Below are 15,117 nucleotides of genomic sequence, written 5' to 3'. Positions count from 1 at the left end.
TCTAACCCCTGGACCTACAGGAGGACAGGAAAGAAAAACTAAGTTTGTGGATAACATTCTAATGCTGTCAGAGATGGCAAAGGACCTGGAAGAGCAGCTGAAAAGAGAAAAGAAGTTTTAAGGTGAATAACAAAAGTAAAAAGAGGGTAATGGAATGTAGGTGAACTAAATCAGACAATGGTGAAGGAATTATATTAGGAAGTATGATATTAAATGTAGTAGATGAGCTTTACTATTTGGGCAGTAAAATGCTGACAATGGCCACAATAGAGAGAACATAAAATGAAAACTGGCCCAGGTAACAGTACCATGTACAGGTCACTTGCCAGGGTTACAACAAAATCGTCAACGGTAAGGAAAGCAGAGACAAAGACCACTAGTATGGTAGAACTGATGGGAGAGGCAGCCCTGCTCTTAGTGACATGCAAGTTCGAAATTAAAATCCAAACATCTCTGTTGCCAGATTGGGCAGTGTTTGATCAGTGTCTGTACCCCACGTTAGTCACTGCGGGAAATAACACTCAGACTTCGAATCATCTTTTAACCTCTCACAGACAAATATTTAAAAATTGCTAAAATACGATAAGTATGAAGTGTGATGAGAACACCAATATTACTCCCGGTGGCCAATCCATCACTCCTGATAGGAGAGCAAGCAGACATTAAGTTTCTGGGCTACCATAATGTAAATACCAGCTGGGGAATCCAGAAATCCTTTGTAATGTGAAATTCAAATTTAAAAGGAAATATAAATTTGCAGTATGAACTCATTCTGCAAAGTGGGAAAATCAAGCAAATGGCAAAACTTTCTGAACAGCAATAACATCCTGCAAGCAGCCATCAAAGACACAAGCTACACTTATCACCTAACAATGGATCACAAACACTATCTATTTTGAATGCAAGCTGGCAGTTAGACTCTCCAACCCAAATCTCAGAATTTGACATTCCTTTCAGAGGTGACATGCTGAGGCTATGGATAAGTAAATAAAGTTTCTGCAAATGTGATTTCAATGAAAGGAATTATTCTTCTTATCACTATTTCCCGATGATCAAGTTGTGACTGCTGATAGCAAGAACACACTCCAAAGGAGCTGTTCAAATTTTATCTGCAACAGCTAATTACATACTATATTAGCATCTTCAAAGAAAACAAAAGTTATGTCTTTCAGGGGTCAGGAGCCAATTCCCAACAAAATAATAATAAATGATCAGAAAACAGAAAGTATGAAGTTGAAAAGTCCTTAGGAAATACTATCTCATTCAAGTCAGAAATGGACAAACGAAAGAAAGTAAAAATATTTAATTACATTGGTGGAACAATCTATAAAACCCTCAGAACTAAAGTAAGGAAAGAACTCTACTTATGTTCTACAAGAGGATGACAGTACCGAGGGTGAAACCAGTCATATACTGCAACAAAAATAAATGAACAAAGAATACAAGAATCGGAAATGTGATACCTAAGAAGAAGAGTAGCTGGGTACACACTAACTGACAGGACAAGGAATGCTGACATCAGAGAAGAACTCGGAGTGGAAAGCTTAAATGGGCAGTTATGGAATACAGGAGCGACTAGAAGGACCATGCCACAAGAATAGATGATGACAGAATACCGAAATTAATGATGAATTTTTACCCAGTCTGTAGAAAATCTTTGGGTAGGCTTAGGCAAAGCCTAAGACATGCAGAAAGAAGAAGAGGATTCCAGAGTTTTAGGAACAACCTGTTCAGTTCACAAAGGTATAACCCAAAATGGTGTTGATTCGCAATACTTTAATGAAACACCCTTTTGTTTTTAACATTTAAATGCAAGAATAAATAATATACAATATTCAACTGCCATGCACCAACAAATGACAAGAAGAAGAAACAAGAAAAAGTACAAAACTTATGGGAAGTTACAGAAAACAGGCTGTCAAAAGTTCATAGAAACAATATAATAATCATAAGGGACTTCAATGCCCAACTGGGTACAGAGAAATCATTCTGAAAAGCTATTGGAAACCATCCTGCTCACATGACAACTAATACAAATGGCTCAAGATTAGTAGAGATACGCAAGTCAGTCAATCTTATAATCAAAACAACACGCTTCTAAAAACCACCTACAAAGCAAAAACATCAGTATCACCAAAGCCCAAATTGGCAGAGTTCCAACCACCTCCATGTATAATTTTCATTAAATCAAGAGTCAAGAGAGGAATGGAAGCTGATTTAAGTTCACTATCCAACTAAGATCAACATGAGACTTAATCCAAAACGAAGTCATAAAACAAACTAGCTGGCATGTTCCAAAGCCATGAGAATCATCTCATTTTTTGGATCTACAGAACAAAAACTGAATCTAATCTAATCTAAGAATAAGAATCTCTATTAGCCGTTCAGTATTTTCTTATACAACGGGCTTCGTCAATGAATTCAATTGCAGTATAAAGATGGTTAGAGACTTAATAATGAAACTTTGAAGGAAAAGGAATGTGATTTTTCAAAAGATGGTGAAAGAAGTGGATACTAATGCTAACAACTTTACAGAAACAAAGATAATGCATTAGAAATAGCTCCAGGGCACAAGCAAAGCAAGATAATATTATTTTGGCACAAAAGACATGCTTTGAAGAGGAGTAACTTATAACTATAAAAGAACACTTTAAGAACTATAATACAACAGATTATTAGAAAACATTCAACAAACAGCCTACAAAAAATGTTAGGTCCAATCAAGAATAAAGATGTCAATGAGTTGGGAGATCAAATAATGAAATATACTCCTTCTACCCAACAATAACACATTAGATCACGAAAATGTGTGTTACACTCTGTGGACATCTACAGAGAACAAAGGAAGACAGATTAATAAAGCAGATACAAACACACACTACCTAAACAGGAAAACAGACAAAGGAAATGGGTGAGAAGACAACAAAAAGTCTTACACTTGGATCAGAACAACAAAGTGACTGACACCTAGTTTTTTACAGGACAGCTGCCACTGAACAAGTATGCAGTGTGCGAGTTTTGTCCCACCTTTTTTCTTGTACACAGCTGTCATATAGCTCTACTCTCAAAGCTGCTGGCTACCAGTCAGCTACAGGTGACAGCTGTGGTCTGTAATATAACTGTTATATGTTCTGATACATCTTGTTTCTTGTGGAGTACTTTTCTTTTACAGAATGTGTGAAGTTAACTGTGAAATTGCTAAGGAGAATGATAACACTATAATGATCCTACAAAACAAGCTCAACACTCCATGTTAACGGGCAATGTGTGAATGTATCAGTATGGAACTGCACACGTGCTGCTACCACAGCATTACTCCATTTGCATGAAATGGTGAACTCACAAATCCCTCCATTCCATACTCAACTGTCCATCACTCTCTTATGCTTATCCAAGTACAGATGACATACAGACTCATCAGGGGACGTCGCTCAACAAAGAAAAGTTAAGACTAGAAGTCAAGAAATTCCAAGTTTTTCAGGAGGCTAAAACAAACAGAATAACAACTGGTGGGTCATTCCACACCAAGTGGTCCAGGGAAAAAATATTGGTAGCTTGACCATCTCAGAAAAAAAAACTGATATTTGCTGGGTGAATTCCCTAATGTTTAGTGGACTCAAAAGTATTTTTAAAAGTTTTTTCTTGTAAATAAAAAGCATTTAGTTCAGCACACACTGCTCTACAAATTAAAGCCATTATCACTGAGCTGAATGCATCCCTTAACATAATAGCCCAAATTTATGGTCACACATTTAAAAAAATCCATTTTTGAACACCACTTTCCACAGAAGGAGTAATTTCTAAGCCTTAATATCTTTTGTGCTATTACACTATAAGTATGGTTGCTTTTTTATGGAGTATCAAATGTGAGAAGCTTACACATAAAAATACACTATTTTAAAAAACAGATTTTTTAATTTTTTGGCCTGCAACATCTTTGTTTGAGACCAGATAAAAATCTGAAATTACATACTTCAGTATAAATTTCAACTTTGAGATTCAGTTGGAAATTATGAAAAAAAAATTACAAACAGGAGTCAAAAACACATTTTTTAACCTCTGCAATAAAGTACACCAATTATATAATTTAAACACATATATTGATATTTTTTATTGAAAATAACCCATCTAACTATATCATCTTGTTTGTTTTTACTACATTATTCATTGAATATCTGAGAAATTTCTTCATTAGGTCTGGGCATTTGGTTAAAAGTTTGCTCCTCACGGTTGTAAATTCCAGGGGAGACAACTTGTTCACGTCATTTTAAACTGGCATCCAAACTTCATCCTTCTCAAATTTTTTTATGAGGTCGTTGGTTCTGGTGGATGGCAAAATGTGACATGCACATCTTGGCTTTGACAATCGATATCATCAACTTTGGCAATCCACAACTGCTCATTGTAAACACAAGTCACTATGTCTTTATTGTGAAGGGTCAGTGACACTAGTTTTCCACACTGACGAAGATCACTATCAGGAGATGCTGATGTGATCTTACACTTTAGCAAGCTGTGTGATGGGGGTAAAAAACAATGAAAAGATCACACACCTTTACTCTTCTGACAGACGTTGAGCTTTCCTTCAAGACACTGGTATGGAATTCTTGTATTTCCTCATGTTTTACAAAAATGTAAGTAATCCCTTTTTCATGTTCTTTCCAGAATTTAAAGATTTCTTGAAATGGCAAGCTCTGTTTCTGCTATGTCTGTTGCACATTAGTTTATATAACAGCTCACTTTGTTGCACCTCCAACACCGTCTCGTTTTCTTCTCACGACGTGATGTGAAATTCTTCTCACGACGTGATGTGAAATAGTGCTGTTCCACATCAAGTCCAAAGTCTTCTTTGTGAAAGGAAGTGCTAATAATTTCTTTTGTTTATATTGGCCTGCAGCACCAACAGAGAAGTAATTCAGTTTGTGAATTGCTGATGAAAAGCATGCACTTCCGTAGTGTTGTGTTCCAGGTGGTGACTTATGACACAAAAACTGTGGTTCTTTAGTTTATCTTTACAACAGAACACAAATGGATGAACTGTGGCCTGTTTGTTTACCCAGTGGTGCCCTTGTACTTTGTCTTGAACAACAAAGGAATAGTTTTCCAGAAAGTAAGCAAGAACTAGGCATTCATAAACTGCCAAGGTTGGTTTTTGTCTTTGACGAACTTACCTTGTTCTTTGGCAATAAAATGTTTCATTTCTAGATTTTAAAGGTTGGTTTCTGATGCTTCAAAAATTCTTCTTGTGGTTTTATGATTGTCACCACTTCCATTTTGTCTTGTGTCACTCACTGTTTGTATTCTATACTGCCAGGCATCAAATCATCTTTTTCTGATGATTCAAATATTTCAAGTAAAGCTTGTTTACCTGGACAGTTTAGATATCATCCCATGATCATTGTATCTGACAATATCACATACCAGAACGTCCTAAGGTTTTTACAGCCAATCAGTTAAGTTAGTTACATGTTCCATGGATCATTTTGCATAATAGAATGTAATGATCTGGAGCAAGCCATTTTACCTACAAATCACAAATCAATTTGTTACATTCTGAACATTCCTACATTTTTTTCCAAAACAAAAAAAATATATATAGATGTGAGTGACTAAGTACTGTGTACCACCTTTTACACATTACAGCAATAGAAATTCTTATATGGAATAGGAGGAGATGCCAAGGAGAAACTTCCTCAGTTTGTTTTCCTACTTTACTTTGCTGTCTTGCTAGACATTTTATATCATAGAGTAAGTAATCAAAACTTTCTGTTGCAGCATTATGCACCCATTTTTGTGACTAAGACAACCTTAATGTGGATTAGTGAATGTCATTTTTCATTATGTACACCATTGTTCCTTTTGAACTGCAGTGGATTACTTACAACTTCACAAGGGAATAAACATACTGTCTAGGAAAGAAGATTGGGTTTGACGTCCTGTTAACAAGGTCATTATAAATGAGAGCACAAGCTAGGATTGCATCAAGGGTGGGGAAGGAAATTGGTTGTGCCCTTTCAAAGGACCCATCCCAGCATTTACCTGGAGTGATATAGGGAAATAATGGAAAACAAATCTGGATGGCCGGACACAGGTTTGAACCATCATCCTTCAGAATCAGAGTCCAGTGTGCTAACCACTGCAACACCTTGCTCAGTAAATATACTGTGAAACAATACTCAGAATGCCCAACTCCTTAAACAGATGTCTACAAGATAATCATGGGTGAGCAACACATATTATTCTTACAGCACATTTTTGAGCAATGAAGACTTACTTTCTTAAAGATGATTTACTTCAGGAAACAATTCCATATAACTGAATGAAAATATGCAAAATGTAAATTTACTGATTTGTCCCTCCCCAAGATTTGCAATGATTCTAAGTGGAAATGTGGCTGAACTAATACTGGTTGAATTATTAACTACAACTTTCTGCATTCTTTTGGTTAGGCATGACATTTTCCATTGATTGGCTATGCCATCAATCCCACAAAACTTCAATTTATCCAGGAGAACACTGTGGCTCACACAATCAAATGCCTTAGACAGGTCACTGATAATAGCAACTGGCACTTATTTAATGCTTGTAAAATCTGGTGAACGAACATGTAAATAGCATCCTCAGTACAGCAACCCTCCTGAAACATATAAACTGTGACTTGCTAAGGATAAATTGTTGCCAAGGAGAGATACTATTCTACAATACATCACCTTCTCAAAAATTTTGGAAATGATGTGAAACATGTCGGTAGTTATTGATATGTCAATTATCAGGTTTCTTAGAGGGAGGTTTAACAATGGCGCACTTCAATCTTTCTGGAAAAGTGCCTTGAGTTAGCGTTGCATTACATATTTTGGATAAGACTGGGCTTATTATATGGGAACAAACCTGTAGTACTCTATTGGAAACACCACCAAAACCACATGAGCTTTTATTTCTGAGAGAATGTATTATTTTCTTAATTTCAGAAGAAGTTGGTGAAACATTCATATGACTGAATTTTATGAAAGTTACTTTTTCAACATACTGCTGTGATTTTTCTCTTGAACTGTTTGTCCTTATGCTTTCTATTACATTTAAGAAATGATAATTAAATATGTCTGCCATTTGTGTCATCATTTATAGCCCTTCCATTCAGTTCAATAGTGATGTTATCCTGTTCTGTGGCTGGTTGTCCCATCTATCATTTCACAACATTCCATGTAGCCTTAAGTCTGTTGTCAGAATTACTGATTTCTGACATAATGTGCATGTTCCTCAATTCTTAATAACCTTCCTCAGTAATTTTGATTGGTTTTTGTAGTATGCACCTACTTGTTCTTGCCAAAAGATACGTTTCTCTTTTCATTCCACAAGATACTTTATACCCTCTAGTAATTCCATGGTTTTTTACATGGATGTATCATGTCCTTTCTGATTAGCTTACGGGGAAAGCTATTTTCAAATAATGATATAAAATTATCATGGAATAATTTCACTTCTATGATAGCATTTGGCTTGTAATAAATTTCATCCAATTTTATCTCCTGAGATTCTTAAAAGCATTTGCCCTGGAGTCATTAATCATTCTGACTGACTTCCACTGAGGAGTATCCATACTGTAAGGCACTATTATTTATCATTAACTGTGCATCATGATCAGAGAGAGCATTTGTTACTAGGTAAAGAGTTATTTTCTTGCTTTCAAATTCACCAAAGAAAACATTATCAATTAGGGTCCTACTGTCTTTATCCACCCGTGTTGGAAAGTTAATTACCGTGATCAAACTGTAGGATCCAAATAAGGTTTCCAGATCATTTTTCCTATCAGAATCCTTTAGAAAATTTACTCTGAAATCACCAGACTATTAACTGCTTGCTGCTGTCCAACAGATAGCAAACTCCAAGATAAGCTGCATCTATCATCAAATTTACACTCTAGTACTACAAACACAAATGTTATTGGTGCCAGACACTCCTGCAAGAACACACCGTTTTGGTCTCAACTAAAAAAAATTTGATCTTCCAATTTTAATGTCAGGCTCTTCATTTTTGAATTCAGTGAATAGGTCATTTAAATTACACGATAGTAACCTTTGTCTTTGAATTTTTAGTACTGTTTTCTTTCACAGTAACATGATCTTTCTTGCCAGGCATCGAACGGCTGTTACTGCCATCTTCATAAAAGCTAATAACATTTAGAAACATTTTCACATACCAAATTACACATTTTTTCTTTTTTAATGCAGGTAAAGTTGCATGTTCTTTTACTGAATGCCTTGCTAATTTAATGAACCATTCAGACACATTAAATTCATCACTAGCTTTTGCTCGATTCCAAGAATTTGGCAGTAAACTGATAACTTTATCCTCTTTGTTTGAAATAAGGCATTTAGTTTTCAGCACTCCTATCAAATTATCATATTTGGTTGGTGAATTTCTATCTGGTTTAGTACAAATTTGATTTTGAAATGAAACTTCCAAATTATTTTTTACTGCAGTTTCCATTTTCTCAGTTTTTGCATTCAAGGCAAAAAGGTCTTTTTTCTTTCATTTATTTTTGTAATTTTAAGAGCAGGCAATACACCTATTTCAAAAGCTGAATCTACTTTTTTCACAGTTTCTGATAATTTGCAAAATTCTTTATACGGACCTTCACTGGATGGAAGGATTTTCCTAGTAGTGAATCAATAAAAGGGCTGTCATTTTTACAATAATGATCAACCATTACTTCTCTCAGACCTTTTGTTATGAGCTTCTTATGTTTCTCAAAAGGGTCCAAACAACACTGGCCAAAAGGTGACAAATTATTATTATTTTACATATTTCATTTCATGGTGCTTTAAAGTTGATTTACGCTTTGAGCAAACTCTCAAGTACAACAGTTTTTCTTCTTCACTGTAATCTTCAATTAAATTAATATCTAAAGGAAACATATGCTTCACTAATAAGAACACCAATAGAACACACAGACTCCCCATACTTCAAGAGCTCATAGTTAACAGAGTGTGAGTGGACAGATGACAACACACAGACTTTGTACAGGCTCAAAGACAAGCCTGTAAGACTTACAGATGCTGTCTGCTGGAACTTTCAGAAGAGGATTGTCTCAAGAAATAACTATCAGTTACTTTAATATGCTGTATTGAAATTATACAATTGATATACTTTATCCCATTAGCCTAGATATCATAGACATCGAACAATGTATTTTGAGACATATTTGCAATTTTTTTTCATAGCTTCCAACTGAAACTCAAAGTTGAAGTTGATACTGAAATCTGATGGCATAAAAGTCTATTAAATGTGTAATTTTCAGATTTCTATGTAATCTCCCACCAAAGATAGTGCAGGCTAAAAAATGAAAAATCCAAAAACTCTTTCTTAAAAAAGAGTTCCTTTTTAAGTGTATGCTTCTCACCATTGGTACTCTATAGAAAGTAACTATACTATACAATGTTACAGCAGAATCAGTATTACTCTACGTGGAAAACTAATGTTTAAAAATTGATTTTTTTAAATATGTAACCAATAACTATGAGCTTCTAAAAATGTATTAAGAAATACTGTCACCTAGGTGATAAAACTTTTAATATGTAGGTCAGAGTTTGCTGAGCTAAATGCTTTTTTTAATGGCCACCATTTTTAAATGACGAACAATAAAAAAATTTAAGTTCGCTAAACCCTAGAGAATTCACTCAGCAAATATTAATTTTTTTTTCTGATATGGTCAAGCAACCTGTGCTGGACCATTTGGACACTGGTGTGAAATGGTCAAATGAGAGGAAAAGAGCTCACACTGGGAAAATAGAAGAGTTTTGGAGGAGGATGAAGGAAACAAGAAATACATATTTATCTTGGCATTATTGTTAGTTATCCCATAACAAAATAAAAAAAAAAATACGGAAGGAAAATAGCCTAAGTGTTAGGCAGTCTTAATAAAGAGTTCAGACAAGAGAATACAAGCTTTTGAAATGCACATTAATGAACAATATTGATGATTAGATTGGTAAATCAAATAACTAATTAGGTATCGCATCAAATTCAGGAAAGAAGAAATTTGTGGCATACCTTAACTACAAGCAGGGATTGGCTGACAGGACACATCCTGGAGAATCAAGTAATAGTCAATTAGGTGAAGTACGGAAGTATGGACAGTAGGTAACAATTGCAGTGTGATATCAAGGGTTGTATACATTTAGAATGTTCAAATGGATGTGGGTTTCAGTAGTTACACAGATATGGTGAGCCCTGCATAGGACAGAACTGGTACACCTCTATCTATCTGTGAATTCTTTATGTTCATCAATAATGTCCACTTAATTGAAAACGTGTACACTCCTGTTAGTATAGCATTTCATTAGTTTTCCCCTTCTGTTGCAATTCTGTACATTTGAGTGTTTCAGCTACAAGTAAAACAAACCTTAAAGTAAGAAATATATAGAACACATGCAGCAATTTTACAGCTCCTGCCAAAGAAAAAACTCCATTTAAAAATAAAAAAGTGTAAGTACAGATAAGGTAATTTGCAACACCAAACCATTGCAACTTTTGTTAAAATAGACCATATGAATGTTTATGGCACATATCTCAGTTTTTTTGCTACTGTTAATTGAGTATGTTGTGTATCTCCATTTTTAGAGAAACAATACAGTGTGAATAGTACCTCACAAGCAAAACTAAAATGCAAACTTCACCACTGTACTTTATTTGCATGTGCAGACACAATGCCTACACAATCTTCGATTTTACTTCCGTATTTCTACTTTCAGAACAGGTGGGCAATAATTTTGTCAGTGAGACAATTATTCTAATAAAAATAATGAAAGTGAATGTGAAATCTAAACACAACAATGGCTACTTGTCTACGAGCCACCGAGCAATTGCTACATGGGAAACCTTCTAGTCAGTCTCATGTTCCATGGTTCATGTGGATGATAAATAGCAATGATGGGGAATGAGTCACTTTACATTCATATCACAAATTATTTTGTAAATATTGTTACATGCTGATCAATTACAAGTTTTTTATTCATTTATTATAAGAAAGTGGGCCCTCAGATGTTGGTTAGCAAATTTCAGCCTACCATCTTTTACACATTACAATAATTGAAATTCTTCAATGGAATAAAGGGAGTTGTCAAGATGAACCTTTTCCAATTTGTTTTCAAATTTTACACTGCTGTCCATCAGACATTTTATAAAACTGGGTAAGTGATCAAAAATTTTGGTTGCAGGATTGTGCAACCCTTTTTGTGCTAAAGACAAGCTTAATGTGGCGCAACGAATATAACTTCTTTTTGGTATTGTAATTACGTAAACCATTGTTCCTTTTGAACGTTAATGTATTATTTACAATAAACATCGTGAGGTAATACGCATACTATGAAACAAGTCAAAACTCTCAACTCCTTTTTGAGCAATAAAGACGCTCTTTCTTATACATGAGTAACCCCAGAACACTGGTAGTTGCTGAAAATACCTCCGACTCAACATTTGTTAATATCAAATTACATCGATATTCCATACAATAATAAGCTAGCGCAGAAACTATTTGCAAAGCGTTCACCATACGTGCATGTATTGTTAGTCTGATAGAATTAATAGATGGAACTCCTAGATTATTTTTTTTTACCTTTTAAAATCCCTCATCAACCTCCGCCTTGCTGGTGTAGACATGTCTAGTACTTACAACAGAAGTCTATCAATTATAAACACTTCCTACACCGTTTCCCCACAACGTGAACTCATAAACTGACAGTATTTCATGTCATTTGTTTACGGGTTCACAACAACCACACTACTCTGTCGCCATGGTTCGCTATAATAACAACAGTACTGCCAACACCTTGTAGCGAATTTACGTAATGTTACCGTTCCGTCTATCTCCACCGTTTGATGGCGACGTCGCTTGACGTTGATTAATTAAATTTCCGTTAATGTCTAGTGTGAATTGCGATGAGTTCGAGGCGTGTGTGTATGTATGTGTGAGAGTGCGATGAATCTCTGGGTTATCAATGCTGTTACAAAAAGAGTTTTAGAGACAATGCGGTTAAAATGTCTAAAACTCTACATACAGTGTATGTGAAATCGCGTTCACTTTCTCCTACTCCCACTCACGTCCACACGCACATAAACACTGTCACTCAAAAAGTAAAAGACAATAATTTTGGTCATTGTTTTCATACTTTTTAATGTTATGTGGCTATTAACTTACATAGTACATTGATGATCTACCCACCGACATAATAAATTAAAAACTGCTCGCTAGTATTTTAGAGAACAAGTCGGATATTTCATAGAAACTAAAATTTGTATCACATTCGCCACATTGTTACCTAAAACAAAGGGTAGATCTCCAAGGAAATTACTCTCTGCCTGTTCTCTGATGCAGACATCAAAGGGTCCTTTGACTGGAGTAATAAGCCACAGCTGAAGAGCAGACTATGGTCTTATTGTACCCCGTTCGTAGATGAATGAGAAAGATGTCATCTTGTCTTTGAGGCCGATGCCGATGAGCTACAGCCAAGTTCTTGACTTTACTTGTAACCACTCATTATTCTTCAACACTATCCCTTCTTCTTTCCATCTAAACATGACTCAACATCCTGGTGATAGCACGCAGAGTTTGCGATAGCAAATTCAACCACTAGGTTATTAGCACATATCTCCCTGGCTGATACATCTGCTGATTTGTTGTCCCACATTCCCATGTGCTACAGTAGCCAGAAGGACAAAACTACTGCCTGTATCATTATTAAATGGAGAAAGTAGTCTTGTAAATTCCAGATTATGTTATTTGCTGGATAAATGTGTTGTATAAATTGAAGAACACTTAAAGATTTGGAGCAGATGACAAATTAATCAGCACAAATTCACCGATGAAGTTCCAGTGAGACTGAATATAAATGGCATTAAATTTTGTAAATTCATTTGATAAGTCGGTGTTGACGACACACACCAGGAAAGCCATAGAGCAGCCAGTGTGGCTCTCCTTGCTTAGACCCATCTGTGAGCGCTGTTATTTAGTTGCAGTACTCATTCGAAATTTCATAAAACATCTAAATAAAAACATATGTAGTAGTGCACACTTTCTGTACCTTACTACATCTAAAATTACTCTGGACCTCTTCACTAACCAGACTGGCAGTCGACTGCAACTCTAGGTTTGGACAGATACTTATCCTAAGAAAAATGCTAGGTAATACCTTAAGCAGATCACATAGTACTTTGATGAACATGAAATGTTTGTGAATATTGGTCCTGTAGTACGATGAGCAATGGTTTGGTATGCTGGTGATTCTGGGAAAGTGAAAATCTTTATACTCTTAATGCACCATCATGGAATTCCACCAGGTGATGACAGGGCCCTACCCTCAGCCCAGATGGTTAGTGTGGGGTTCATCCTGTGGGTACCTGTTACCAGACTGGACCCATCAAGTCAGATAGCTTCACCTATCTTGGGACAAGTAGGTCTCACTAATAGACACACTTCGCATCTATAATATAGCTAAGATCACACAAAAGCATTATAAAACTGGAGTGGTTTTGCTTTGTCTGCTCCCAAAGACCTGTGGCTAAAACACATCAAGACGTTTAGTACTTTCAAGGTCCTTATTTTCATACTCTTGAGGTTCATTAACATGACAGCCTAGAATAAAATGTGAAAACCACCAACATAACCAAAATTTTGAAATGTTGAAGATTGTCCCACTTTCGCATGTCCAGTTGACTGAAACTCTGACAAGTTTAGCTAAAGACAACAAATAAACATTTACACTGATAAACTGAAACTTTATGATCCTGCCCACCATCATGTTGGATACCACCTGGTGGCGTTTTGGGTACATGATGAGGTAACAAAAGTATGTAAGTGGACCAGACATGGTCGGGGAATCACTCTAGCGAAGATATGTACTGGAAATGGGGAAATCCATTGAGATAAGTAACTTTGACAAAGAGCAGATCATTATTAAGCAGAGCCTTTGAATGAGTATCTTGATAACGGCGTAGCTGGTCGAGTGTTTTTTTTACCTTTTAAAATCCCTCATCAACCTCCGCCTTGCTGGTGTAGACATGTCTAGTACTTACAACAGAAGTCTATCAATTATAAACACTTCCTACACCGTGCTTCTGTCATGAGTATCTACAAAAAGAGGTAGAAGGACAGTGAAACTACCACAGGCACTAAATGGTTAGACGTCCATGAGACTTGTGTGATCTTCAAACTAGGAGAGATGGTCATCTGTGCCACCTCTACAAAAGAGCAAAATGTTGGTGCACCCACAAGTGTTTCAGAGCACACTGTTCATCATACATTGCCGAACATGAAGTTCCACAGCATACTGTTCCTATGTGTTCACATGTTGACGCAACGACATCGTCAATTACGATTGCAGTGAGTACGAAACCATCGGGATTCGACCGTCGATCAATGGAAATATATTGGCTCTTTGTGTGAAACGCATTTTTGCTACACTAGGTCGTTGGTCGTCTCCACAAACGCCGTCATCGAGGTGAACGGCGGGTCGAAGAGAGCAGCGGGCCACGTACGCGGGCTAGTGGGAGCAGCATTATGCTATTGGAGACATTCTCATGTGCTTCCATGGGACCGACGGTAGTAATAGAAGACACGCTGACAGCTGCGAACCACCTACATCCCCTCATGCTCAGAGCCAGCACCGTTCTACAGTTGTTTTAGGAGCACTGTAGTGAACTCACGGTAAGGTCTCGGCGACCAAATTTGCCTCATGTAAATCGTATGGAATCCATCTGGGTTGCTGTTGGGCGCCATCACAGCGCTTGCAAATCAGCGGCCTGTCATTTAAGCGAATCAAGTGACCTGTGCATAGACATTTAATACAACATACCCCCATAGACATACCAGCAAACTGTCATATCCCAGATACGCAGACTGAGTGATATATTTCGTTTCGAAGACTGACAATCAAGCTATTGAGCAGGTGGTCATAATTTTTTCGGTCATCAGTGTATTTGTAGAAAATTTTAAATATGTCTCTGTAGCCCACTACTCCAATCTCCTAACTGTTAGTTGTAACCAACTACCTGCTGTTGCAGAGTTTGAGGAGATGCTTCTTGCTATGTACATTATAAACTATTTAAAAAAACGTTTTGCAC

The 15,117-nt window shown here is 36.3% G+C and overlaps 1 protein-coding gene across 3 annotated transcripts in view; it reads right to left on the bottom strand.

Annotated features, from left to right (window-relative positions):
- Positions 1-14,108, bottom strand: part of LOC126469945 (ubiquitin-conjugating enzyme E2-17 kDa) — a 94,604-nt gene extending 80,496 nt beyond the window's left edge. The window contains exon 1 of one of the 3 annotated variants that reach the window (XM_050097352.1): positions 14,014-14,108. In XM_050097352.1, the coding sequence (XP_049953309.1) occupies positions 14,014-14,057 (44 nt within the window). In that variant the 5' untranslated portion in view covers positions 14,058-14,108. Of the gene's footprint in view, positions 1-11,614; positions 11,862-14,013 lie in introns of those variants that run through there. The other 2 variants (XM_050097351.1, XM_050097353.1) reach the window with 2 other exon arrangements.
- Between the last annotated feature and the right edge of the window lie 1,009 nt (positions 14,109-15,117).

Source organism: Schistocerca serialis, chromosome 3 (assembly GCF_023864345.2).
Source record: "Schistocerca serialis cubense isolate TAMUIC-IGC-003099 chromosome 3, iqSchSeri2.2, whole genome shotgun sequence".
Taxonomy (NCBI): Eukaryota; Metazoa; Arthropoda; class Insecta; order Orthoptera; family Acrididae; genus Schistocerca; species Schistocerca serialis.
The sequence above is the reverse complement of the archived record's forward strand: the minus strand, read 5'-3'. Positions and strand labels throughout refer to the sequence as shown.